General features: G+C 46.9%; 1 protein-coding gene across 6 annotated transcripts in view; it reads right to left on the reverse strand.

The window, feature by feature from the left end:
- ERI3 (ERI1 exoribonuclease family member 3) overlaps nucleotides 1-26389 on the reverse strand; it is a 130847-nt gene that overhangs the window by 67710 nt on the left and 36748 nt on the right. For 5 of the 6 annotated variants that reach the window (XR_011152490.1, XM_069023216.1, XM_069023215.1 and 2 more), the window contains one exon: nucleotides 11509-11581. Coding sequence is in view for 5 of the 6 variants with exons in the window: in XM_069023216.1 (XP_068879317.1) it covers nucleotides 11509-11581 (73 nt within the window). In the remaining variant the exon portion in view is untranslated. Of the gene's footprint in view, nucleotides 1-11109; nucleotides 11171-11508; nucleotides 11582-26389 lie in introns of those variants that run through there. The other variant, XM_069023214.1, reaches the window with a different exon arrangement.

A 26389-nucleotide genomic window follows, 5' to 3' on the forward strand; every position in this document is an offset into this window, starting at 1 on the left:
TAATATTTTAATCCCCAGTGAGAAAATCTGATAGCCCATCACACCCTCCCAGAGAACTGCACAAGTCTATTTTCATGCTCCTACATGGAGCTCCTGTCTTTCAAATGCAGAGAAAACCAGCTCCTTTCCCAGGCACTAGGCAGCTGTGCTAGTACTCAAGTAAAGCTCCAGATGAAAGGCTGGGATGCAGGGATGCTCTGTCCCTTGCCTTTCCCATGGGACTATAGGAAAGGCCATCTTTCATGCATTGTGCCTTCAACTCCCAGCTCCTCCTGGCCTGGAATGCAGCACACGTTGTAGGATTATTGTAAAACATGCCCTGCCTCTAATCCCTTCTCCTCCAGCCTTGCTCTGGTATCGACTGCACGGAGCTGTGTTAGGCCTGGGGTCAGCTTCCCTCTCACAATACCAGGGCATGCAGAAGGTTCCAGCTTCTCTGGTGGACCTCAGTACTTGAGACACAGGGAAATGCAGGATGCTCCACAGCTTCACATAGGCAGGTGAGGCTGGAGGCCCCAGCTTCTGCCAAGAGCACCAATGCCCTGTAGGCACAGCTGCAGTCCTGAGTGCAGGTGAAATTCCAGACCTGTGCCAGACTGACATCCAGCTCACAAAGGCCTAATTTGGACCATTCCTGTGGTTCCCCTGGCTTGCTTCTGGCCTGCCATGCTAAGGGCACCAAGTCCGGGTGCAAGCTCTTTCTAAAACTTTGGCACCTACAGCACACACCCCCATAAAGAGGCAGGACCAGGAGTGTCAGCATGGCTCCTTCCTCAACCTGCAAGCAGCAACCAGACCCACGGAACAAAGGTCTGAGCAGTACGTTTAACCTCAGCAGCAGCACACACAGAGCCAGATGGAAACCAGGAGGCTCCTTGGTGCAGGGGACAGATGTTCAAATCCCCCAGTACGAGGAACACAGGCACAGTGAGGTGCAGCCGAGCAATATGGCACTCAGCAGGAAGAGCAGCACGCAAGGTCTGAGCAGCTGCCTTTCTGCCTTTTGCCTGCAGCTAAAATAATGTGTGTAGAAATGCCAACCTGCCTCCAACCATTTGCATAGACAAGGATGCTTCCAGTAAAGCGACCACTGCAGTGTGCTCAGCAAACCACTGCTCAGAATTTCACCTAGAAGGCAAATCTTTTGCTCTGGTTAAAAAAAGCTCAAAGGCAACAAATTCTACTCTCTGCTTTGTCCAGTAGCTGCAGGCTGCATGGGGCCAAGGAACATAATTGTGCTCCTCAGTTTCTCTTGAATCAATACCTTCTGACCTTACCTGAGAGCCCTCTGTATCACATGTGGCTACAGGAGGCCCTGGTTCTTACTGAAGCCCAAAGGCACTGCCAAGTAATAAAGTCTGCCTTGGTATTTTCCCAGCTCAAACATCTAGGGGCTGGGCAGACAGCATCAGGAGTGGAGACTGTACATGGCACCCAAGGGAAATACCCCTTCTTTCCCTGCTCATGTACTCTGAGTTTCAGTGATGCATCCCAAGGAATGCAGACAGTCCACATCGAAATGCAAGGGCAAAGGAAGTATCATAGCACACAGGGCAAGCAGGAGGGGAGAAGTGATGACCAACTGTCTGCTTCTAGGCAGGACCAGCTCCACCCAAACCATCCCCACCACATTCTTCTGAACTCCCAAGAACTAGAGGTCCCATATTCCTGCTCTTTTCCATGTAGACTGTTTACTGATCTCCTTGCAGCAGGTAAGGATGTGATTGAGAACCATACACCACTACCAGCCAGAAACCGAGCACTTTCATTCCTCAAAAATGATTTGTGCTTAGTCTTCTCTAGGCTGAATATCCCAGATCACAGAAGCCATCAGGTTGGAAAAGACCGCTGGGATCATCAAGTCTAACCTATGACCTAACACCACCTTGTCAACTAGACCATGGCACTGAGTGCCACATCCAGTCTTTCCCTCAAACACCTCCAGGGACGGTGACTCCACCACCTCCCTGGGCAGCCCATTCTAATATCTAATCACCCTTTCTGTGAAGAAATTCTTCCTAATGTCCAACTTAAACATCCCCTGGCGCAGCTGGAGGCTTTGTCCTCTAAATCCCTCAATCTTCCTTTGGAGATCATGTCTTCCAGTTCTCTGACCCTTCTTCTGTTCCTCTCTGGGTTTTTCCACCTGTGCCAGGTCCTCCCCAAATGCAGTATGTGAAACTCATTTGTTCCAAAGGCTAAGACCAGGCTGCAAAACACCCTTTCCAGGAAAAGAGGTTAACTTTAACATGCACCTAGCACATTTTAGCATGTATTAGCAAAAGAGAATGTAAGAGTACCCCTGATGGTAAACAAGTTAACCTGTGTGTGAGATGCCATGAGAACACATACAGCATAGCTACAAGAAGGACAGAAGGATGGAAGGAAGTTCCAGGAAGAGCTTGTTGTAAATAGGACCAAAATACTCATGCGTACCCTTTACCCTGGAGTAGCTCCAAGTGGCTTCCATATAACTTACATTAACCCTCAGGGGATCACATCTTTCCTGTCTCTCCAAACAATTTGTACAGACACAAGTTCCACAGAAAACTGCTTCTGTGTTTTGATGATGTAATTTACAAAAAAAAAACCCAAAACCAAAAACCAAAGGAGAGAGAAACAAAATCATTTGATTTAGGCAAAAATGGACACTGCTTATTTCTGCCCTCCTGAGATGGGCATGTATGTTATCGTTCAAGTCATGTAAAACCAGTGAAGCCTCCAGGCTGCATCTAGAGCCCCTCTCAGCTGTAGCAAGACCAGCTCCTGAGACTGCAAGGAAAGGAAATGAAATGTGAGGCTGGGATCATTACTTTGAAACTATATGAAACTATAAGCTCGTGCCGCTGAGCCAAAGCCTGTTATATCGACATGGGTTTGTGTCACCCAGCAGCAGACATCATTCTCCATCTCTGCCTGCTCAGTTCCCCTCCTCCCAGGACAGCTGGCAGCACGGTCACCTGCAATGCTCTGCAAAATCTAGCTACAGAAAGCTCCCAACACCTTGCCCAGGTTAAGTTATAGGACTGAGGTACTGCAGAGTGGAAAGTATCCTTCTGACTACTCCCATCATGCTTGGAAGCTGCTGGCAAAGCACAAAGTGCCACTTGTAGAGGAGTAAATAGCAAAAACCTCAAATTCCCTTCCCTGGTACAGAGAGCCGAGAGGGAGGTGTTGTTTCTTAAAGCCTGCAATGTTTAAAAGTCACTGAATTTGTACCTCTGCTGTCACAGAAGATACTCCTACTCTGTGTCTCCAGACACCAGCTTAGGCAGCAGCTCTGAGGCACAGAGACAGCCTTACCTGACAGTGAGTCCCAGGCTGAGAAGGTCTGGGGCAGAGCCATGAACAACAACTACTGTCCACGTAGCCCACACGCCGTGCCTGTGCTTTCTTTGTTTTTTGTGGAAGAGGATGTCAAAATCAACCCTGCTGGTTACTCTGTATTATGTGAGCACTCTACCTTAGCATGTATCACGAACCCACTACAACAACAACCCCTTGGTCCATCTGGTTACAACTTGTAGGGAAACTGAGGCATCAACCCATCCTGTACCTTCTTCTCATGAATCCAGGAAGACAAAAGGGAAAAGACTGCCAAAAACTTCCAGAATCCCCTGTCTATTGGTTTTCCTTGGAAGTACATTTTTACTCAGCACTCCTTATCAAGTAAGAAAGGAAGGACAACTTGCTCTGCAGAAGGACAGAAAGGGCTGCTCCTTTAAGGCTTCTCCTCGATGCCCTTTCCCGTTGAGATGACTATCCTCAACTCCCTCCTCATCTCCCTCCCTTTGATTTAAGAGTTCCTCTCTTGGCCCTGACAGTAAGGTATTTCTGTCCCACAGATTATAACTCACTCTGGGCTATTATTCAACTCCCAAGCCCTGGCCCTGCTGCATTTAGTCCAAACATAATATCCTTCATGCATATATTATCTGTCTCCCTATTATCTGGAATCATTTCGGAATTAAATTTCAGTCCTGCAATATTGGCTTGAAGAGCGGCTCGCTTTATGGGCTAGTCAAAGGTTAGAATACCAATCAAAATAACACTGCCGATGCAGAGAGACATTTTAATATTCCAAAACCCGGTAATTGTAAAAGGACATAATATTTTTTCCCTGATTACCCCAAAGGCAACACATGTTAACAAGGCAAGGGAGAGAGTGAAAGAAATTTCAGAGTTCAGACAGCTGCACGACAGATTTAAAGGAGAAGTCGTGGATGGCTGCTGCTCCAGCCGCAGAGAAGGAGGGCTCCTCTGCCCGTGCCAGAGGTGCCGCATTCCCCAGGATGCTTCCCCCTCCGTTCCCAGACTCGTGATGTTCATGCTGTCTGGAAGCCAGCACGTCCCAAGCCAGGAGCCCTCCAGAGTGCTCTCACTGCAAGGGAACAGAGCAGCCAGAGCTGTGCAAGACTGACGAGCAAAGATCATCACGATAGAAGAGACAGCCATGATCGGCTGGCCTTACCTGCACAGGCCACAGCACTGCCCCAAATTCCTGTCTGAACCAGAGCTGATGTTTTTAGGAAAAAACCCTTCCCTCCTGAGCCGGATAATCCACCACAGACCTTGGTAAGTTGTTCCAAAGGTTAATTACCCCACACTGTAAAGATCTGCACCTGAATTACCTTGCTTTGGCTTCCAGGAACTGGAACTGCTTATGCTTTTGTCTGCTTCTGTGAAGGAACCTCTTGCCACGTCTTTAGATACTTGACAACTACCCTTCCCTGGAACCCTTAATGGCTCCCAGGGTTGTTACTGCATGGCGAGTGCTCCTTTGGTCTTGCAGTTCTCATCCAGTCTTCAAGTTTCCAGAATTCTTTCTGATGCAGATGGGACCCAATATCCCATACTGGTCAAACCAGACCCAAAGAAAGAAATGATCCAGCCCCTCTGCTCCTCCTCACCATTGCCTGTTTATAAATCCAACAGCAGATGCCTTCTGGATGCAGTACCTGCACGTTATCGAAAATGATTTTTATGTTTTCTTTCAGGGCATTGACAAAAGTGTTAAATACAAGAGGTCTGAGAAATAGATCCCTGTGGGACCCCACTAGGAAGATATGCACTCCATGATGATTATCCATTTACAATTAAATGCTAGGAGCTGTCAGTTTGCTCTTTCTTAATCAATGTAATGTGTGCCATGTTGATTTTGTATCACTCTTGTTTCTTAATCAAAATGTCATAAGGTACCAAGTCAAATGCCTTCCAGAAGTATATTACATTGACATGGTTACCTTTATCAACCAAACATGTATTCTCATAAAAAAAATATCAAGTTAGTTTGAAAAAGATCTAGTTTCCATAAATCCACATTGATTGGCATTATATTATCCTCTTTTCATTCTTTATTAATCAACTATGATATCTGGCTTTTCATTACTTTGCCCAGAATTAATGTCAAGATGATAGGGCTATAATTACTTCATCGGTCATCCCATTTGCCCTTCTAAATTACTGGTACAACATTAGCTTTCTTCCAGCCCTCTAGAACTTCCCCCTTGTTCAAAGACTTATTAATAGTCCAGGGCATCTCAGCCAGCTCTTTAAAACTCCTGTAAACCAGCTATGCAAAATGCCAACCAATTCACCACTTGACTTTACAAGAAAACTCCGTTGTAACAGCAAACCTCTTGCTCAGCAACATGGCAACCTCTGCCTTTCTGTATATATGGAGCAAAGTATTTATTAAACACAGTCATTTTGCTGTTATAAGCAATTCCTTCCATTTCCTTCCAACTGTGAACCAATGCCATTCCACAGACACTTTCCTTTCCTCATCTCCCTGAAAGAGATACCCTAACTCCCCTGAGCTCCAGAGTCACATTTCTCCTTGTGTTTCCTTTCACAACCTCTCCAGTTTCTGCCCTCTGAGACTTTCCAAAGCCAAGAGCTTCACCAATGGAGTGAGGAGCCAAGCAAGCCCAGGCCCCACTGAAGGAAGGTATGCCAGAGTCTCAGAACTGGCATCCATGCTGCAAACCAGCAAAGCCCTGGGCACAGTTCTCTGCAGTTAGGAGGCAACATTTATTCATGTGCTTGATGCTCTGGCCATGAAGCACTTTGCCTCATCTGGTATTTCTAACCTTACCAGGCATTTTATATTCCCTGGAGCCAGTAACTCAATACACAGGAAATTGATAACAATCGCTGTAAGTCCTCAAGAAGTTAGACCTCAAGAAAGCAACTTCCAGGTATATGGGTAACACATAAACCATTTCTCACCCCTTTCAATGATTTTCATCCAAAGCACTCAAGACACTTCAGCACCAAGTGCCTGAGAAGTACTCAGAGCCCCTCCTCCCACTCCAAAGGCAGAAGGAATTGTTAATTCAGAGGAGAAACAGAAAGCTGTTAGCAAATCTTTGTTTGTATAAGATGTGTTTATTTCTAGTAGCCAAATATTAACAAAAACATCCTATTACATGCTTCCTCTGACAGATTTCATAACGCAAGTAAGTGACCTTAAAACATTTGTGCATGTTTATTAACAGTTCGCTTCCAAACAGGAATATCTACAGATCAATAAAGGCTGACCCTGGAAAAGGCCAGCTCTGTGCACAGCCATAGCACCCCAGCATGGTCACATTGTGCTCCCCAAGGCTCTGTCAACTCTGTTTCATCATGCCCAGAGAAGGAAAATTGCATTCCTTCACACACATCATTCAACTCTTGATTTTCATCAAAACTCTCCTGAATTTCAGGATGTCAAACCAAGACCAGTTTTCTGTCACTCCTAAAGCAACCACTATTACTGTATCTAAAGACATGCTGCACCCTCTGAACAGAAATCAAAGATGGTCAAAGATGCCAGGGTAGCTGTGCAGAGAAAGGGACAGTTCTGTGATGGGTATGAAGATTGTCTTCTTTAAAAAAAAAAAAGATATATATATAATTTGAGAAACAAGGAAGAAAACAAACCCTTAGTGGATACATAAAACACTCCTCTTATCTTTTAAATGCAAAACATCCAGAGAATAAATGGAAGATCAGGATAGTGTACACATGTTAAGAATAACTTCCACAGCCAGTTCTAGAGTCACAGAGCCCACAAGTGCCTTTCTGCCAGCCCTCCAACAAGTTTTGCTGCGCTGGAAAAGACAATTGAGCAAGAATATGACCAAGGTCTCAAATCAAGAATAACACGATGAAGAACACTAGAAACACATTTTCTTTCACACAATACAAGACCTACGCCCAAGAAAATGATCTGACAATAAATAGGCTGAAAAGAAACAAAGGGACCTGCATCTTCACACAACTTAAGAGTACACAGAGTATAAATGATACATCATTAAATAGCAAAAATCATTGCTGCAGGATGCTGTAGAAACTGAAAGCATGAGCAGATTCAGAAAAGGGTGTACAAGTTTCTGGTAGACAGACATGGTAAAAACAGTGGGTGCTAGATACAGTGGTCCAGGGACAGCTCTCAGTTCTTGAGGAGACAGTTGCTGGGAATCAGAGAAAGCTGACTCGAGCCATGCTCTCCCTGTTACACCTGTGAGCATTGGCTACTGGTCTCTGGCATAATCTGGGTTACATCTTTAGTCTGGCCGTTTTGATACCCTCATCATCCTTCTAATGTTCTTCTTGCACAAGCTCATTGTAAGAAAATCTATCTTCACCCCTCTTCTTCCACCCCCTCCCTCCATCAAACCACTCTCCATTCAGTGATGTGCTCCCAGCCCAGTGGTGCTGGCAACTCCTACTGCCTGCTGGCTTTCCCATTCCCAGGCTCTTGGACACCCTGTGATTGCAGGCACTGTGTCCTCAGCCTAACACACCACTGGTTCCAGCCTCTGGGGTGAGGATTCATCACAGAACCAACCATGCTGCTAACTCAAGTGGGACCTGGAAAACAAACCACAGAGGCTCCTGAAAGAGCACAGGGAGCACAAATGAAAGCTGATCCTTGTGTTAGAATAAGCAGTAATGGATTTACCCAGGCTACCTGAGGATATTCTCAAGGCAGTAGCTTGCTTGCAGCTTGCTAGCTGCAGGAGCTTTCCTTTTTGCATAAATCTTGACCCATGGCCTCCTGCTTTCTGCACATACTACTCCCCTGTTGTCCCTCTCTCCTGACATGAAGCACTCTCTGTTATTTCCACCCTGAGCATCCAGCTCCAGTGATGTAGCTCAGGTTCTGCACCTCAGCCTTAACCCACGGGGCCTCTGCGGATCGACATGACAGGTACCTAAGGAGAACTGGCAGATGGGATGGTGGCTCTCTGTTGAGATGGTTTAGGGGGATATCTGAAATGTTGCAGCATTCAAAGAAAGCCTCCTCTGCTTTCTGCTGCCCTCCCATAAGGCTGAGCTAATCGAAGTGAAGAACATGATAAACTCTCTGCCCCGAGTCAGCTCACACTGACAGTTCACTAGAGATACAAGATCGCTCAGTGACATTAAAAATGTCAGCAAACACCGATCAAGCTTGATGGAAGGGATGCATTAGCAGGCTGGGGGGGCACAGGGCAAGGTAAAACTTCAGCAAACATGGTCAAGTGCATAGGCAGCTTTCTTTCCCCACTCTCTCCTCCACAGAAGGCTTTATTACAGATCCCAAGACACAGTGGCCACCATTGCAGCAGTCAGATGTGGAGTTCAGCACCACCTGAACGGCCAGATCAATCCAACAAGGTTTGCCTGAGGCAAAACAAGCATGGCAGCTACCGGGGGCACTTCCTGTCTCCAGCTTGCCTGAGAGGGAGGTCTTGGAAATTGTGAAAGCTGCCTGCAGGCACAAGGTTCTCACCTCAACTGCTCCTGCAGCACAGCAATGAAAAGGAAGTTTATTGGCAAATGAACTGAGAAAGACTCTCTCATCACTGCGGGAAGAAGATGTGCTGAGCTCTGGAGCATTCTACTCTCTGGCAGAGGGAGTCCAGACAAGGACTGTTTTTTAAAATGACACAAAACAGAGACAAAGAGGACCTGAAGCTGTGTGTGCATGGGCAGAGGGAATCTGGAAAGTATTTTGTTGCTACTGCACTATACATAGATACACAAACTTGTCTGTGTGTAATCCTACTTCAGCATTGCCTGGTAGTTGTAGCAGGAGCTCCCTAATTCAGAAAGGTCCTCTTGTTATCACTGCTCATAAGCAGAGACTCAAAGGAGGTACAGCAGGTGCAGGTGGGGCCATCCTGCAGGAAACTGCTCTCTGTCACATGTGCCTGTTTTCTTGAGATCTGAAACATTCAAGTCTCTGCATTATCCATGACCTAAAAATCAACTGTTTCACACTCCAAGCCCCACCCACCCCACACCACCTTCACTTACTTCATGGATCAGGTCAGAGGCAGACTCAGCCTAGGAAGTATTTCTAGGTCAGGAATGTGCTAGAGGGAGGGGAAAAGGGGCCACCTGAGCTATGCAGGAAAGAATGGGGTGTGTGTGGGGGCGGTTGTTACCTGTCCACTCTTATCATCTTATCTGTTTTACACTGGGAGCTCAGTCAATAGAGACTGAGTCTCTGCTGGGTCCGTCTGCTTGGACAGAATCAGTTATCTAGGCTGGAAATCCTCTCTTGTGAAAACACACAGGCAGTTGCCCCACAAGCACCTGAAAGCAGTGTGGCATAGAAAGATCACCACCCTGGGGTAAGAGCAAGTCCCAGGGGAAGCAGCTCTTAGCCACAGGACAGGAGAGGTCTCTGCTCCCCTCTGCAACATGGGTCACTTCCCAGAGGGACGCAGGGTCCCTGGAACCATTCTGTGTCAGAGGGTGTCAGGTATTAAAGTGTCAGAAAAACTTCATTGTTTTTAAGGGACTAGAGGGGTTGGAAAAGATCAGCATTTCTCTCTCACATTCCTGCACGATCTGAAGGAGGTTGAAACTTTACTTTCCAGTAACACATCTGCAGAGGAGGACAACCCAACCCACGTGCCCCCATCCTACGTGCTCAACATGTTATCCTTTCAGGGAGCTGGGTAGGGGAACATTTCATTGCAACAACTTCCCTCCTGCTCCTGCATTTAGCTCTGTGCTTGGGACTTCATGGATGCTCAGCAGCCCTCAGCTTAGTATCACAGTATTTGCTGACATGCAATACATGAACGCTCATCTTGAAGAAGAGACACTTGCCTGGACATCTACATAATGATGAATCCCAGCTCCTAACACACTAAATCCAGGAGCCTTGAACTATGGGAAAGAGCCATAAGTCATTCATCCTGAGGCCCAGAGGAGGAGCATGGATGGATCAACCTACTTCTTAGCAAACATCACAGTACACAGGGATTTTTTTTCAAGTATTATTATTCTGCAGCCATCAACCTGCTGGTTATATAGCTGCTATCCATTCACCGGAAGTTTAGTGAACTTCAAATGGCGATCATTAATGGTCACTGAACTGCAGAATGCCCCAATGTGCTTTCAGATTTCATTTACCAAGGACCAGCAATCAGCCAAAAGATTTGCTCTGACAGCAGGGAAATACAAGACCCTTTGACAAGTTCAGCCAGGAATGTGCTGCCAGCATCCCTTGTTAAGTTCATGTTCTACCCTATTTGACGGAACAGATCATGCAAATTGTCCTTCTGCGGCCGCTCAGCCTGTCACTCATGCTTCCATTTAAAACAATAAATAAATAAAAGAACAAAAGAAAAGCCCGCAAGAACAACGAGCTGTTTATAAGCAAATTCCGCTTACTGAGCCCCCTAATTACCAGGAAAAGGCATAGAAACCCAAATAAAGCACTAAATTGGATGGGGGAAGGGAATCTTACTCATCTAAAGGTTTAACCAGGACGGCCACCCCAATTTCTCTTGTGCACAGACTGCAACCTCCTCCCTCACCCTGCTACTGCTTGTAATCACACTTGATCTTTTCTTCCCACTTTGGTTTGTGACTTATAGCATCACCATGTTTTTCTGTGCAGATGAAACAGCTGTGCCAGGAGTCCTTGTGGATGCACAGCATGCTGCTCCTTAACCACCCTGGGAAGGTGTGGAGCAAAAGACAAGGCACCAGACAGTACTGAGTCCAAGGCATTGTGCTTAGCAAAGTGATCACTGATCTCTTAGGTGGATGTGCTGCTGAGACAGCTCCCTTTCCCCACACCACAAAGAGAAATGCTGATTTTTACATTGGAGTATTTCCACATTTATTAACTGGAATTTCATCTGATGGGAACCATGCTCCTAGGAGCCTTATATGGCTGCAAAACAAAACAGAGTCAGCAGTACTGGTGACAACACAACCTTCACTGAAAAGAGGTCTCACAGTGTCCCAATATTATGCAGAGGCATCGCACTGTGCCTGCCACAATGGGATTCTCCCCAGCTGCAGAACACATCCCATCAAGTATAGTAAGACTCTATTAGAGGAGATACAATAGGGAGCTGGAGGACTCGCTCAGCCCAGCTTCTGAGAAAATAACTCATTTCAATGCAAAACAGCAGTAGTTATTAGACACCTCCTTAAAGAGGAAAAGTGAAGGACAAGGGGAGGAGGGAGACAGGGATACAGGGACTGTGGCAGTTTGCACAGAAGTACCTTTTTCAGATTAATCCACTGTTTGAAGTAATCAGCAACCGGCAGCCCTAAGTACTGGCATTGTCCTGGTAACCTATAAGAGAGAAGAGAGAGCAAGTTTGATTCAATCAGTGTCTTGACAACACAAACTCTGTTTTCTTAAGTGCATTTCGTTCAGAGATGGAAAAGACTCTTTGAGTCTGCTGTAACATCATGCTGCACATCAGAAACACCACAGCTCTTGGCAAAAGAATCTCATGAGAATAAAGCTTGGCTTAAGACTTTTATACATCCAGCCACATCCAGGCTGCTGAAACCTTTTAGACTAAACATTTTGAACAGCAGTTGTGTACAAGTGCAGCACTCAGCTCTTCTCCACACTGGCTAACACACAAGGATGACTGGAGTATCCAGGCTGTTCTTGGCTAAGCAAACCCATCACAAATCCCTGCAAAACCATCCTGCTCTGCCAGCAGCTTACAGGGCAGACAGAAGGATTGACAATTCACCTGTCATGCCCTGGTGCTTCTCCATTTGGCCTTTATGGTTAAAACATCAAAAGAGACATGAAGGAGGGAAGGAGGCATCAAAGCATTCATTTTTTGGATAGCAGTGCTGTAGGGCTAAGAAAGCAGAGGCCGTTTTCCAAGCAGGTGCTTGGAAACAGGAGGAAGAGAGCAGACACAACTCTGAAGATATAAGGTGCTGCACAGTGTATCTCACTAGGGATGTGAGCACAGCAGCAAGGGATGTGAGCACAGCAGCCAGAGCTGTGAGCACACATATTTATCCTTTCCCTTCCTACAGCAAGCCGATGGAATAGGGCTCAAAACAAAACAGGCACCGGTAAGGGAGGTGGATTGCCTGAAGTGACAGCAGCACCTCAGGAAAGCTGCTTTTCCCACACTGTGCCGATCCCAGTGAGTTTGCAGGGGAGTGAGGATGTGCCCCTCAGCCAGGGAATGCTGAGTCGCAAACAGTGTGGCTCCAGCCATGCCTGTGCAGGGACATGAGTTATGTGAGTTTTCTCTGGCCACTTTGATCTGATCAAGAGTAATTGATGGATCTTGTTCATTCACATACTGCTGAGCATGCCTGGGGCACTGGTCATGGGATCTTTAAGTGAAGCAAAGGAACATCCCAAATAAATATGTCAACTAAATAAATGACTAAATTAGAGCTGTTTGTGCATGTTAAAAGTCACAACCCTAGAAATCGGCTTTTGCAAACAGAGGGAGGTGGGTAATCTCCCAAATTCCTCAAGCATATGGGGGTTGTAGGAGGAGATTGCAGGGGAGGAGGAAGAGCTACGAGTGCCAGCATCAGCTGCTCAAATATCTGAACACAGACCACCACCATGTCCAGGGCAAAGCCTTCTCCCGCTCTCCAAGGAGGAAAGAGTGAATAGTCCGGACTAGACTGCAGACTCGAGACTGAAATACAGGAACAAACTCTGGATACAAGGTAAACACCCCAAGGTGCACCATCAGCATCCCAGGCAGTACTTGAGTGCTCAGCCCAGCTCCAATTCCTTTGGTGAATGGGGAAGCATCTCTCCAGACATTTCCCCAAGTAAGGAGATGAAGGAGCGACACAGATAATGCACTTGCAGATAATGTGAGACTCAGGGTAGTGCAGTACCAGAGCAGTCTGGTCTTGGTGACTCCTCCATTTCTATGCGAAGCAAAGGAAGGAAGCTGGGAAACATATCCGGAGGAATCTCCTGGGAGTATGTGGCCAACAGAGCCAGCACACACTGGGACCCACCTGTGCACCACCTTTGCCCTGCTTAGGTAAGAAAGGAATAGACTTCCTGTGCCAAAGTCAAATGCCTGGTCCTGAGAAGATGCACATGTGATGATTTAGGACCAATAATTTAAGTCATACAAACACATTTGAATCAGTATGTCCAGAGGAAGTTCTTTGAAAGCAGGAAGGCTGTCAAGAGAACAAGCCACGGCAGTGTGCAGTGCAAGCAGTGCAAGCTGACAGCACAGTCCCGTCCCTGGGCACAGCTCATCTGATGCCACTGTGCTGAAATAAAGCACCTGGAGTCACTCCTCACAATTGCACAGCTGCCACACAAACAGCAGCCTGGCCCATGCATTTTACAGCCATAACACAGATGTCCATGACATCCCTTAGTCAAATAGACCCGACTAGCCCCAATCAGCATGCTGAGGAAGCTCTTTCTCCAGGAAAGCTGCTTTTTACTGGTGCCCAAATCAAGAAAGATCACAAGAAAAGGAACCATCTAAAACAAATAACTGGTCTAAATATAGGCACTTGATTAGTCCAACCTCTTTCAGATTGCTCACATTTAGCTAGACAGGATGATGACAGAAGTTAGCAAGAGGTATGTTAGAAAAAATTAGTTTCTCCTCCTAACCCAAGAGGAGTTAATACAGGTCTCAGCCTAGCTCCAGTTAGAGGAAAAATTATCAATTCACCTTACATCTGGATAGGGCCCAGATGAAGTGAGTGCAGCATTGTTCTTGTTAGCCACAGGAATTGACAGCAAACCACCCAGTGCAATGAATGACATCTAAAGCACTGCCATCCCTGTGGGACCAAAAGGCCCAGCAAACTGGACAGCCTGGTTCTATTTTCACCCTGAGACTGATGGCAGTGTGCCCTGGGCGCTGGACAGTGGGTCTTTAATTGGAGAAAATAAATGCTCCAAATAAATATGTCAACTAAATAAATGACGCATTTTTGCAAACAACTAACAACCCCAGAAACTGCCTGTGAAGATGTGTGACCTCAGGACATTCCCCCTCCCCCTTGATGCTTGTGCTCCCCTCATTTCTTGTCAGCAGCAGAGGGGCTTCAAGTTTTTCAAGCACCAGGAGACCAACATGTTATAACCTGGGCGGGCTGTTAGCAGCATGGACCAAAACATAAGTCTATCCCTGAGCTGGAAGATGCAGTCCTGGTGGCTCCAGGCCACTGGGGACACAGCCACTGAGCAAGGATTAGCACAGGATTGCTATATGGGTCTGGTCTAGTCAGAATATGCAGCACTCCTGGCATAGGGAACCAGGGGCTTTCACTGCACAGAACCTGGGTTTCCAGGTAGCTACAGGGAGGAAAACACCCCTGCAACATCTTTTTTCAGCTCCAAGATTGTCACCTGTAGTGGTCCCCCCACTCTCCAGCCTGCTGACAGGGCAGGAGTTTTTCTATCATCTTTTCCAGGCTGGACTAAATAAGGCACATCTGTGGCTGTCCTGGGGAACAGAAATACCATGGCCTGTAAGGAAGCATGTCTATTTATCAGAGCCACCACTCACTTGAGCATTCACTTATTTGATAAATAAGCTCTTATACTCAGTATGGCTTCTTGATCTTGCCAGACCCAAACTAGCGCACTGAGGGCAGCTTTGCTTCAGCAGAGAGCTCAGGATTCAGCCCTTCCTCAGGTAAGGGAGAAGAGAAATGATGGCACATTTTTCTGCATTCAACATCCCATGATCCTTCCAGTTTTTGAATGAGGTCTAACTGGCTTCCCAAACACTAAAGCTCTCACTCCTTGGGAAGGAAGCTGGCTTTCAAAAACCACCCCATCAGCCAAACGTTGACCGCATTCAATACAGAATAAACTTGAAAATGGCTGTGGGATTTTCCAGCCTCCAATGCAGCTCTGGTGCTCTGTCCTCCCAGAAGCAGAGATGGGAGTGCATAAACTCTGCCTGCTCCCAAAATGCACATCCCCTTTGGGTGCAAGAGCAAGTGACACCAGGTAGCACACTCTCCTCCACCAGCTAAGCAAGTCTAAGTCCTTCTTAGACCATGGCCAGTAGTGGCAACTCTGCATCATTTTCAGAGAGCTTTCACCACCCCAGGCTCTGATTTCCACCCAGCCCTGCTTCACTACCCTGCAGAGTAAATGGGGCCTGGAGATGAACGGGATGCAAATAGGAGGTGAGGTAACATGGCTGCATTTCTGCTGTTGAAGCCAGCTCTCTCCAAGGCGGCAAGAAGCGCACAGCTCGGCGGTGATAAACGGCCTTGCTTTAGTTATCACTTTCCTTAAGTTAAGGAGAGCTGCCTAGTGATGGATGGTCTGGAATTTGGTTATCAGGGAAGGCTGTCAGCCAGAGTTGCCTATCTCCACACACATTTAGCAGGGCGTCATTATGCGATGGCATGGAGTTAAAATATGACCAAGGGTATTGAAAGAAAAAGAACAGGATTAAAAAAAAAAAAAGCAAATTGAGCAACAATAAAGGAGCACAAGGCAAGAACGTTATCATACTAGTGACACCTTTTATCTCAGTCTGGTTAGCTAAAGCAGGGCACAAATTGGTCCTTCCTCCACTATTGTATCCTCTTGTACAAACAGAGGCAGATAAAATGTGTCACCAGTGCGATAGCATATCAATTTAACCCTAATTATCTAGAGGGTCAAACGAAGAAATAGGGGTTTCTCATTTCAACAGGTCCCTCCATCTCTGTTCAGAGCCAACACATTAATATGGAAGGGGGAGGGGCAGCCATAATTGATTTCCATCACTCAGGTGGTTCTGGCGTATAAAAAATTAATGCTTGATTCTCCCAACTAATCAGAGCTGGTTAACGTCCATCTGCTTCTGGGTTCAGGATGTCAGGAGACAAAGAAATGGGGCCACTTGCTACACACAGGGTATATTGATATTGAGGCAGTTAAAAGAACAAGTTCCTCTATGGGAAGATAAAGGGACATTAAATCTTGGGGTTTATAGACCCGATCTTACCCTTCCAAAAAAATCTATTCCCTGGAGACCTTGCGTTGTAAGAGATGCATAACATTTTGTGTCCTGGCCAACACCAGTGCATTAGGCTGCAAAGGAGAGGACTGGCAGGCTCCTGCCCTGGAAATCCTTCACTGAAGAAGGAAGCTGCTTGGATACTGAAGCACACAACAGCACCATGGTCAAAGAGAGGAGCTGTCAAACCACCTCAGCCTGGCACCTTCGTTCAAAGCAAGGTTGGTCAACGCTCTGGATCACGCAGTCCAGAGGTGCTGCTCTGTTTTGATGTAGAGCAGGATGTCAGCCCCACACACCACTCAAGGGGCCAGAGGAGCCCACCTGCTCTTTCTTGCTTTCCACCAGATAGGCCCTTGCCAGGTGACTGTACCCCACTCTCACCAAGCACACACAGTGCTGTCTATCTCTGCCCCCCATCAGTACAGGACAAACCACACTGCATGGCTGTACTTAAAATTCTCAAACAGCAGGTGTGGAAATACAGTACATCTGGAGAGGTTCTGAACAGCCCTGGGCTTTCACAGAAACCCTGAGACAGGTCCCATCTCCCTCCCTCTTTGCTTTCCTTCCACCATCTCAGTTCTTTCAACCACCCCCAAACTTGTCACGGTGCAACAAGCCTATGAGCCACACATCAGCTTTAAATATCAGCATGCATGAAGCAGGGACATGAGAGCAGGGAAGTGGGAACAGACAGAGCAAGCCTCCATCGCCTGTCAGGTAACACTAATGAATTTCAACACCAGCAGCCATTGCCTCAGACGGGCTGGTGAGAGGAGACAGAGTTACAGTGAGAAGCCTTTGCAGGAGCAGCCTGCCTTTTTTCAAAGCCCCCTCTGTTAATAAATGTCATTGTTGAGCAGGCTGCAGCAGTCCTCAAGCCGGGATGGCGTGGGCTGGGGGAGAGACAGGCAACTGACAGCACTTAGGATGCCTGGGCAGCACAGCCTTTTCTTCTGCTGCTTCCCCAGAGAAGCAAGAGTCAGGAGGAGGAAGAAGATGGGACATTGCTATTGGCATAAAGCTGTCTTCCACTAAGGCCCCCAGTACTCAAAAACCAAACCTCCACAAGGAGCCACAAGTGCAACGCCAACACCCTCCAGTCTGGTTCACCGGGATGGATGGAGGCTCTACAGCAAACAGTCCTGGAATGGGCAGAGGGATGTAGAGACATCCAGGCACACTGCCTGCATTCCTGACAGCAGCAAAGGGTTACAGAGCAGTCGGTCCCTTTGCTAACACAAATGCATTCCCGAGGCAGCGCAGGAAGAAGCATCCAGCACAGGGCACTATATGGCAACTGCACTGATGCACAACATGAAGGTCAATGCAAGTCTTCTTTACAAATGTCAACCTGTCATCTCTGGATATTAATGAGGGCTGACCAGCAGCTAAAATGCATCCATGCTCCATTAGTAATAAGAGAGACACAATGCAGGAGAAGAGCACACACCATGGCACATGGAGGCATCAGTGGGTCTGCAGGGCCTGGGGAGGTGTGGTGATGCACAACATAACTTAGGCCACTCCAGATGCCCAGGAAGGAAAGCAGTTGCCACACAAACCCTTTCACTGGAGTGTGCATTATCTTTGCCCACCAATCTTTAATTGGATTAGTGTAATGAGGCCAAAAACACAGGCTAAGCAGCAAGGCTAATACCTGGCACTTTCAGATCTTCTTTCTTTTTCTGTGATGCCAATTCTGGACAGAGCTGTGTTCTCTCTCTACCAGGCATATTCCTGCCTAGGAAGCCTAAAAGACAAACTGCACACCTCAACACTCGGGACTCATAGCAGCATTGGCTGAAATATCTGAACACCCATCACATGCTAACAGCATGATCCTTATTCTCGAAATTTTTGCTGGGTACTAAGAAATTTGGGAGAACCTCAAGACCCTTGCTTTCCAAGCCGCTAGCCAGAGAATGGAAACGGTGTTATCCCAGACTGCAGCCAGAGCAATGTGTACACTAGGGACATAATTCTGCCACAAAAAGCACATCGGGCAAGTGGCTTGTCGTGACTTGCTCGTCCTGCAAAGCACTGTGTGCCTTCCACTGCCATCAACCTTAATGAAACATGAAGGCATTTAACACCAAGCAAGATCTGGCCCTTTTATGGGTATCTGTCTGTGCGTCAGCAAGATGCTGGCAGAGATGCTATCTCAACATTAAGAGCAAGGCTGTAACACAGCAGGTATTCAGCCTCCAACAGAAGATGTTCATCAACAATTGCACACACATGATGCTACAATAAATCTATGTGCTACTTCTTAACAGCTTCTCTTAAAAAGATTCATAGCTCTATTTACTGGGCCTGATTCTACTGCTAGGCATGTAGGAGTAAATCTAGAGTTACTCTACCTGGAGTTTGTAAACAGCCAGGGATAGTAGGATCAGAACTGAGCTTTTTGATTTTTAAATAAGTACTTAATTACCATGCAGGAAACCAGAGCTTACTGGCTCCATGGTTCAGCTGAGATGAGAAGCGCAGCAGGCAGAAGATTCGCACTATTCCAGATTGGTGGAGGGGTAGAGCAAATGCTCTCACCATCCCTTCCAGACACGGAGAACGACTAGGTGGACTTCCCTTTGACATCAGAAATGGATGACACTCCTCCCAAGAAAAGAGATACTGCAAAGTCTCCAAGGCTGAGGTCGCCTCCCCAGCCTTGGGAGCCTGTCCTATGAAGAACCCTTAAAAACAGATTTTTACATGTAAACTTGGTGTGAAAGTCTGTCTGCTTACTAAACATGACATTATACAGCATCTTATGAAGAGGAGTGTACAAGTTCTCAGTGAAAGTCATGCATCATGACCACAGGCTGCAGCAGGTGAATGTCCAATCTGTCATCAGGAAAAACTCTTCACCATGCAGGTAATAAAGCACTGGAACAGATTGGTGGTAAAATCTCCTCCCCTGGAGACATTCAAACTCATCCGGAGAAGACCCAGAGAAACCCAATCTAAGTTTGAAGTTAGCTCTGCTTCGAACAGGTGGTTGGATTCGAGATCTCTATTTAAATTATTCTGTGAATCATGCTCCAGCAGAGCCTGATTACACAGAGTGTGTGTCCTTTCTCTGTCTATATGGTCTCTTAATAAGTGTTTCATACAGGTATTAATTTAGTAATCGCCTGGTGCTCTGCATACTAGCTGCTTTAAGAGGGAGCATTCAGACTCCTGCTGCAGAACACCGTAATTACGCACTGAGTAAGGGAATACATCTGATGAAACGGATGCACCCACAACATATCGTGTCTAAGCCCCCTCAAAGCCAAAACATGCACAAAAACTAAGCTAAAATTAAACATGATTCTCCTCCCACTGCACAATCCCATTGCAGAAGTATTTCTCCCCAGGAAACCTGAATGTGTAAGACCTAGAGAAAGGTGCTGCTCTAAACTGAGAAGACACATCCTGTCCCAGGCCTTCCTTAGACCTGCTCTCTGACAGGCAGGAGTAAACCTTGCCTCTTCCAAGCCTTGCCTGTCCAGACCATTTAGTGTATAAACTCTTCAGGACAAGGGCTTCTCTGGTATGAGTCATAAACTGTTTAGTGCCTAATGGTAAAGCCTATAGACGCTTAACATAATACAATCATGTCACTTAAAGGCCATTAGTCTTCAGTCTAAACAGCACTTTTCCAGTCACAGAGGGGACTTGCCAACCCAGGAAGGCAGGATAAGGGACGTGGGTGGTCAGTCAGGTCACTGGACTTGCAGTCACCTGATGTAAAGCCCCAAGCAGGACAGAGCCTGGCCAAAAGGCATGGGGGAAAGCCATGGCAGCTCTAGCAATCAAAAGTTTTCTCTTTTGGGCTTTCTTGAACCATTTGAATCAGCTGAAAAACCCTGTCTGCCAGGTCTGTCTCCACCTCCAGCCATGGCTGTACCACTTGTAAGGGGAAGAGCCCCTCATCCACAGGAGTCTCCAGCCTTCTGCATCACCTCTCTCTCCACTCACTGAAGCAGACTATTTATCTACATTCTGTTTTGTGACCCTGTTTGAACCCCTCTTCTTTCCTGGCACCATCTCTGTCTTCCTCTGGCACCACATCATCCAGTTCTACTCTCTCAACTGACTTCTGAGATTGCTTCTTCTTCCCACTCCCCACTAAAGGGAAAAGAGAAATCCTAATAGGAGCCAGTGGCATGGGGTAAAACACCTTCCTGTGCCCTCTGATGATACACAATCCAAAACTGCATGCACAGCAGCTTCATGGGCTCTCATGCTGACAGCAGTGGGGAGACTGGCACATTGGGTAACAAGGTCTGAGCACAGTTTTCTGTGCAAATTACACATGCACAGTGGAAAACAAGTTTGTCTTTTCCTTGTGGGGAAGAGACTGCTCGCACCTCCAAGCACAAGCTGCCATTAGTATTTGCTTCGCTGGAGAGAAGGAGCAGCGAATCCTCCAGAGCAAAGGACAAGTGCAGCAATTAGGATGCAGGGGCTGCGGGAGCTGTTTAACAGCACGACCCAGAGGTCAGTGCCACCGACTCCCAGCCCTGCATAAATATTGTATGAGTTGGGGAGAGGGGCTGTTACAGCCACCCTCAGTGCCGGCCCTCCCCCATCCATCGCCATTCTGCATCCAGCTAGATACGCCAGCAACATTATTTACAGATGTGACAGTCAGGAAAATCACTTTAGTAACTAAGGGAATGGGAATGAAGGCTGTACAGTAGAGCAGGCGCCTGGGAGCAGGCTCCCATCCACACCTTCTGCCTCCCTTTGCAGCCCTGCCAGATGGCATGGCCTGTTCTCAAACTGGCGGATGAAATACCACCAGGAACAAGGAGGGGAGGGCAGGCTGTGAGCTCCCTCTCAAAGCCTGCCCAGGGGTTTGATTATCAATGCTGCTGAAGGACACTTCAGCCAGCAGCTGCCTTCCAGTTTCCTATCAGCATCTCTGCTAGACCTGCCCTTTGGAGGGAGCTTTATATCAGCATAATGAGAGGCTTTAGAGGGAGCTTCCCTCAGACTCTGTATAGCCCCACAGAAGGGTCCCCACTCCAACACAGCCACAGGGGCTCATCCCTGCAGAAACTCCCCCAGCTGCTCTATTTGGTACCAGCCACCTTCCTGACACGTGACCTGTTCACTCCTTATTCCCTGAAGGATTGTCTTCACCTGCAGCTTCAGTCACACTGATTGGCACCATCTCTACTGTATCCTGGAATGTCCTCGTTCCTCTGCCCACTTTTTTTGCTGGACATGCCAGGTAACTGCATGTCTCCTGTGATGCTCTGCACAAATACAAACCTATTCTCAGATTCACCGAGACTGGAAGCTCCTGAGGACAAGGACATGGGCCATTCTCCAATTGTACCAGCAGCCCATGAATTCCTAGGGGCATGCTGCTAATAAATATTACTGCCCAGGGCAACACATGAGAGCTGCAAGATGGAAAACACAGCTTGGAAGTGCTTCTGCCCATGAGACCTCTCCAGAATTTTTTTCATTGTTCTGTGGCTGATTGCTGAATCCAGGGAAGGCAGAAGCCCTGTCTTACCATTAGCAGCTTTTCTAAATTCACTGTGCAATTAATGGGCTTAATTATTGATGGCAAAGGCAGAGAAGAGAGGAAAGAAAGAGCCAACGAGAAGGGAATGATGTGGGGGTGGCAGGCGCCAAAGGTCTCCGAAGATCTTCCCTCAGCCTAGAGCAGAGAAAGAGCCCCTAGCCGCTCTGCCGCTCCCACGGCCCTGCTCTAATGCTCCCTGACATGCCTCTGAAGACAGCGAGCTGTTTGCAGTCACCACTGTGATTTGTTAGTAATTATTTTCACGGTGTCACATTGCTGTCACTCTCTTAACAAAGAGACAGGCAGCCCGAGGCTGCCTGCAAGAAAGAACCAACAGAGAAAAGGAATTGTCAGGCACCCAGGGATCCTCTTTGCTTCCTGGGTTTCACAACCAGAGTCCTTACCAGCTTCTGAAGCAACTTCTGAGGAGAAGTGGCAAGTCAGAATCATCTCCCATCCTGGTCACAGGAAGAGGAATTAATTACTTAGCCCTTTCTCAATTTCACCTTACCTGTAAATCCAGTGCAAGACCCAGGTGCTTAGAGCCCAACAATTTGCTTCAGGCTTGCAGCAAACGCAAAACAACTTTGGCAATTGATGATTTTTAGTGCTCTCCTTTCAAGTCCCAATTTCTTTTCATGTGGTCTAGCCATTAGAATGTGCTTCCCAAACACAGCAATCCTGATGACAAACCCCTGCCTAAGTCTATCACCCTCACACATTAACCCTCCAGACTGTTCACGTGCTCTTCCTACACCAGACTCATTAATTCCAACACACTGCTGTGCTCTGCATGGCAGTAACATTTCACTTGGCATTTCACAATGCCAGGGGACCTCAGCAGCTTCCTCACACCTGAAATACAGTCTAATGGCTTGCTGCCTCTGTTTTCTCATACACAGCACAGTGACTTGACAAGAACCTCCCTGCTTGAACCACCTCCAGTCCATCCATCCATCCATCCATCCATCCATCCATCCATCCATCCATCCATCCATCCATCCATCCATCCATCCAACCTTTGGCTGACCTATCAGTCAGTCCAAGGTAATCACTCCTTTCCCAGTAAACATGGTGCTTGCTTGGGCCCCCAAGGAATGGAGGCTACTTTGGCTCCTGAAGTGTCACATGAAATAAGGATATAGAGATGAAAGACTGAGACACCTGGCCAGACAACCTTTAAAGCACTCTTGAGCTCAGTGCAGAAAGCAAGCAGACTTCCTCCAGAGCAATTCCAAGTCTGAACTACTCCCAGCATAAGTGTTCTTCCCCTGCCTGCTTACTGATGGTGCACAAGGGTCAGTCTCTGCAGCCGTGGGGAAAGCTGGGTATTAATTCACCCTCTAGCACAGGAAGAGTTTGGAAATATTAAGCCTCACAGTCTAAGGAAAACCTTCCTGCAATTAACTGCATGGAAGAGCTCTGACTCAGAGGGCAGCTCCTTTTCAGGGGTCCTTTTAATAACCAAGAAATGGCAGATACATGCTGTGAAGAATTAGGATCACCATTGGGAAGCTAAATGGTCCATAAAATGTAAAAGTTCTCTTCAGAGCTGGGAGCACTGAGAGCTGGAGGAGAGGTCTTGGCAACCTCCCACCAGCCTACTCCATCCATCCAGTTTGCAAGGACAGACGTGACTCCAGGCAGGGATGAGGAACTGAACTCAGCCAGTGCCCAGGCACCTTTGGCATGCTGGCCGACAGCACCGAGACCTGGCTCAACACTCAGATGGAAAAACTGAAGCAAGGAAATTAAAGATGACCAAGAGGCACCTATGGAGGAAAAACAAAGGGTGTCCCAGAGTGTAGGTGCCGGGCAGAGAGGAGGAGAAATCCTTGCTCCAAGAGAGGCAAAGCTGGTAGGACCAAGGCAGGATGAAGTCCTGGGCAGTATGAGCTTCCTGCACACAACCCTGCCAGGATATCGCCCTGCTTCCTCTGTCTTCTTCCCACACACTTCTCTATTCTGCTTTCTTCTACTATCACCTGCATATGCCTCACATCATTGCTAATGCCTGGTCCACATCAATGTCTGAGCACGACACTGCCTTTGGGGTGCCAGGCTGCTGAGGGGAGCACCTTGGCCAAACACAGAAAAAGGTGACTCCAACTTGAAATGGACTCAGCTCAAAAAGTTAGTCTGCAGCTCCAGTGTCCTTCCAAGTCCTGCACACACCCGGTCATCCACTCCTGAGGACACAGAGTGTCGCTGGACAAGGCACATGAGAATACGCTGGAGGGAAAATACCAGGGATGACCTCAAGATGGCCCAGTAGGTCTTTGCCAGCCAGGAGCTTCAGGAGGAAAGGGACTGAACCCATCCAGGAAAATGGCTCCCAACAGGAAACAAACATCCAAACAAAACATTTTCAAGAAAGCTATGGACTCACACAGTAGAGCAAGTGAAAAAGGAAGGATGCTGCTCCCAGGCTGGCAGTATTCTTCAAGCAGAGCTCTCTAGGCAGAGGAGCCATAAGCACATCTCTCCCAGCCAAGCCACTGAGAGGGCAGCACGGGTGCCAACACACAACTGCTTTGCTTCAGCTGCGAAGGAAGAAGAGCTAGGATTCAAAGGAAGACAGCTGACATTTCAGACCCAGCATGAAACACTATGGCTGTCTAATCCTAGAAAAATTAAGCTGTTTTAAGAGAAAATGAATACTTTGTGGAGTTAATCCTGTTTTTCACACATGCCACAGACAACAAAATTCAGACGGCAAACAGCCCTCCAGTGGCTGTCCTCTGCAGTCCCAAGCCAACCAGCTTTTCAATTCCTCAAGGCACAGAATCACCACGATTGTGAACTGCTATTAGAGGGCTCTCATATAGACAGAGGCTAGGGTGTGTTTTTTACCAAGTACCCATTATAGATCCATTGATTTTGAAACCATTTTGCCTGAATTCACTAAAACGCTGGACACAGAATTCACCTTAGTGATTCCTGGTGCAGAGGGAATTATGGTTCCCTATTCTATGAGCAGATGGCATTGAGGTCATTGACTTACACCCAGTACAGTGTGACTGTTTTCAAACACAGCTGAAGAGCACAGAGTTAAGTTACTCAGGGGTAGAAAATCCACCTTCTCCATTTATTACTCCATCCCAAAGGTTCAGTGCTGGAAATAAAGCACATGATGCAATTCCTATCTCATTCTCCCCTACACTGCAAACTTATCTGTAAGTTTCTCTAGCATCTTTCACGCTGCTTCCAACTTCTTCGGTCTTAATTCCCAGGCAGCAGAGTCCTGCTCCCCAGAGTGCACTGGGCAACACAGTTCAATAAATCTGTGGCCACTACAGGCCTGACTATGACAAATGTCTTTGCTATGATGTGCCAGACAAGGAGCGGACCTGAAGGTGACAGTCCATTGCATGATTATCCCTATGCAAAGATTTCATGTCCAAAGTTTAACCCAAAGGCATTCCCAGATATCTTGGACCATGTAACTTGCAGAAGCCCATGCAACCAATTATTTCAAACAAAGACAAGAACAGGAGTTAGGCAGGGTAACTGGTACATAAGGATAACAGAAGTCAAGTCTGGTAAATTCATTTTAAATAACAGTGTACAAAGGGAGAATCTTAAAATCCAAAATTTGTTTTGCATCAGTGATATCATTTTCTTTAAAAACAAAAAGCTGGACTGCAGGGTCGCAGAAGTGAATAGGGTCAGTGCTATTCCCTGTAAGTGCTCACAAGGCTCCCTTGCTTAGCTCCAGCAAAGCACTTTAGGATGTAATTACATGAACAACTCCATCAGCAAAGCTGACTCAAAAGGTTCCTGACCCTGGATACTCAGTCCCATCCCTTCACTGTAGTTCACACCACATTCTTTGTTCAGCCAATGTAACCGTGTGAAGAGATACAGCATAGGCTTGTTCAGCAAAATGATCCCCACTAAAAAAACACCACCAAGCTAATCCGAAGATCTTAGTTGGAAAGGAATTGTTTTATTAGCCTTAAATGCAGATGACTACGTTATCTTTCAGTTATCAGATCTTTCTTGTTACTCTCAACTCTGAACATACCTCTTGCCCTGCTGCCACACAACCAGCCCACCCTACACCTTCTCCTGCCTTTCCTCATGACTACCCAAGTGTTCCCACTCACCCCAGTCAGTGGCCATCTGCAATTTCTCTCCGAGGCAGAGGCTACCAACCCCCTCCTGGTCCTCTGATAAAGAACAGCACATACAGGGGACACTAACACCAACAATTCTTTTCCATTCATGACCCAATGTTGATCTCAAAAACTTCCAGGACAGAAGTCTGGAAAGAACAACCCATTGCCACATTTGGAGCTGGTCTGAGAAGGCAAGCATCCTCCCAGCCTGTGTAACTTGCAAGGAAAGAATTAAAACAGTAAGACAAAATTAAGCAGTGGTATAACTTACTGCTTCGAATTTACTAATATCCAACCTAGGAAGAGCACTGAGGGCTATAAACATTTCAAGACACTTCACTATGTTTTATCACTATATTACAGAGTACTTGCCTTTTAACACTTATTTAAGAAAATAAAAAACTTCTGAGCAGTAGTTTCCTGTGAAGACATAAATTAGCATGTTCTGATCAGCCACAGTAAGTGCAGTACAAGCATCTTCATGTCAGAGTTATACAGAC

Source organism: Aphelocoma coerulescens, chromosome 8 (genome assembly GCF_041296385.1).
Source record: "Aphelocoma coerulescens isolate FSJ_1873_10779 chromosome 8, UR_Acoe_1.0, whole genome shotgun sequence".
Taxonomy (NCBI): Eukaryota; Metazoa; Chordata; class Aves; order Passeriformes; family Corvidae; genus Aphelocoma; species Aphelocoma coerulescens.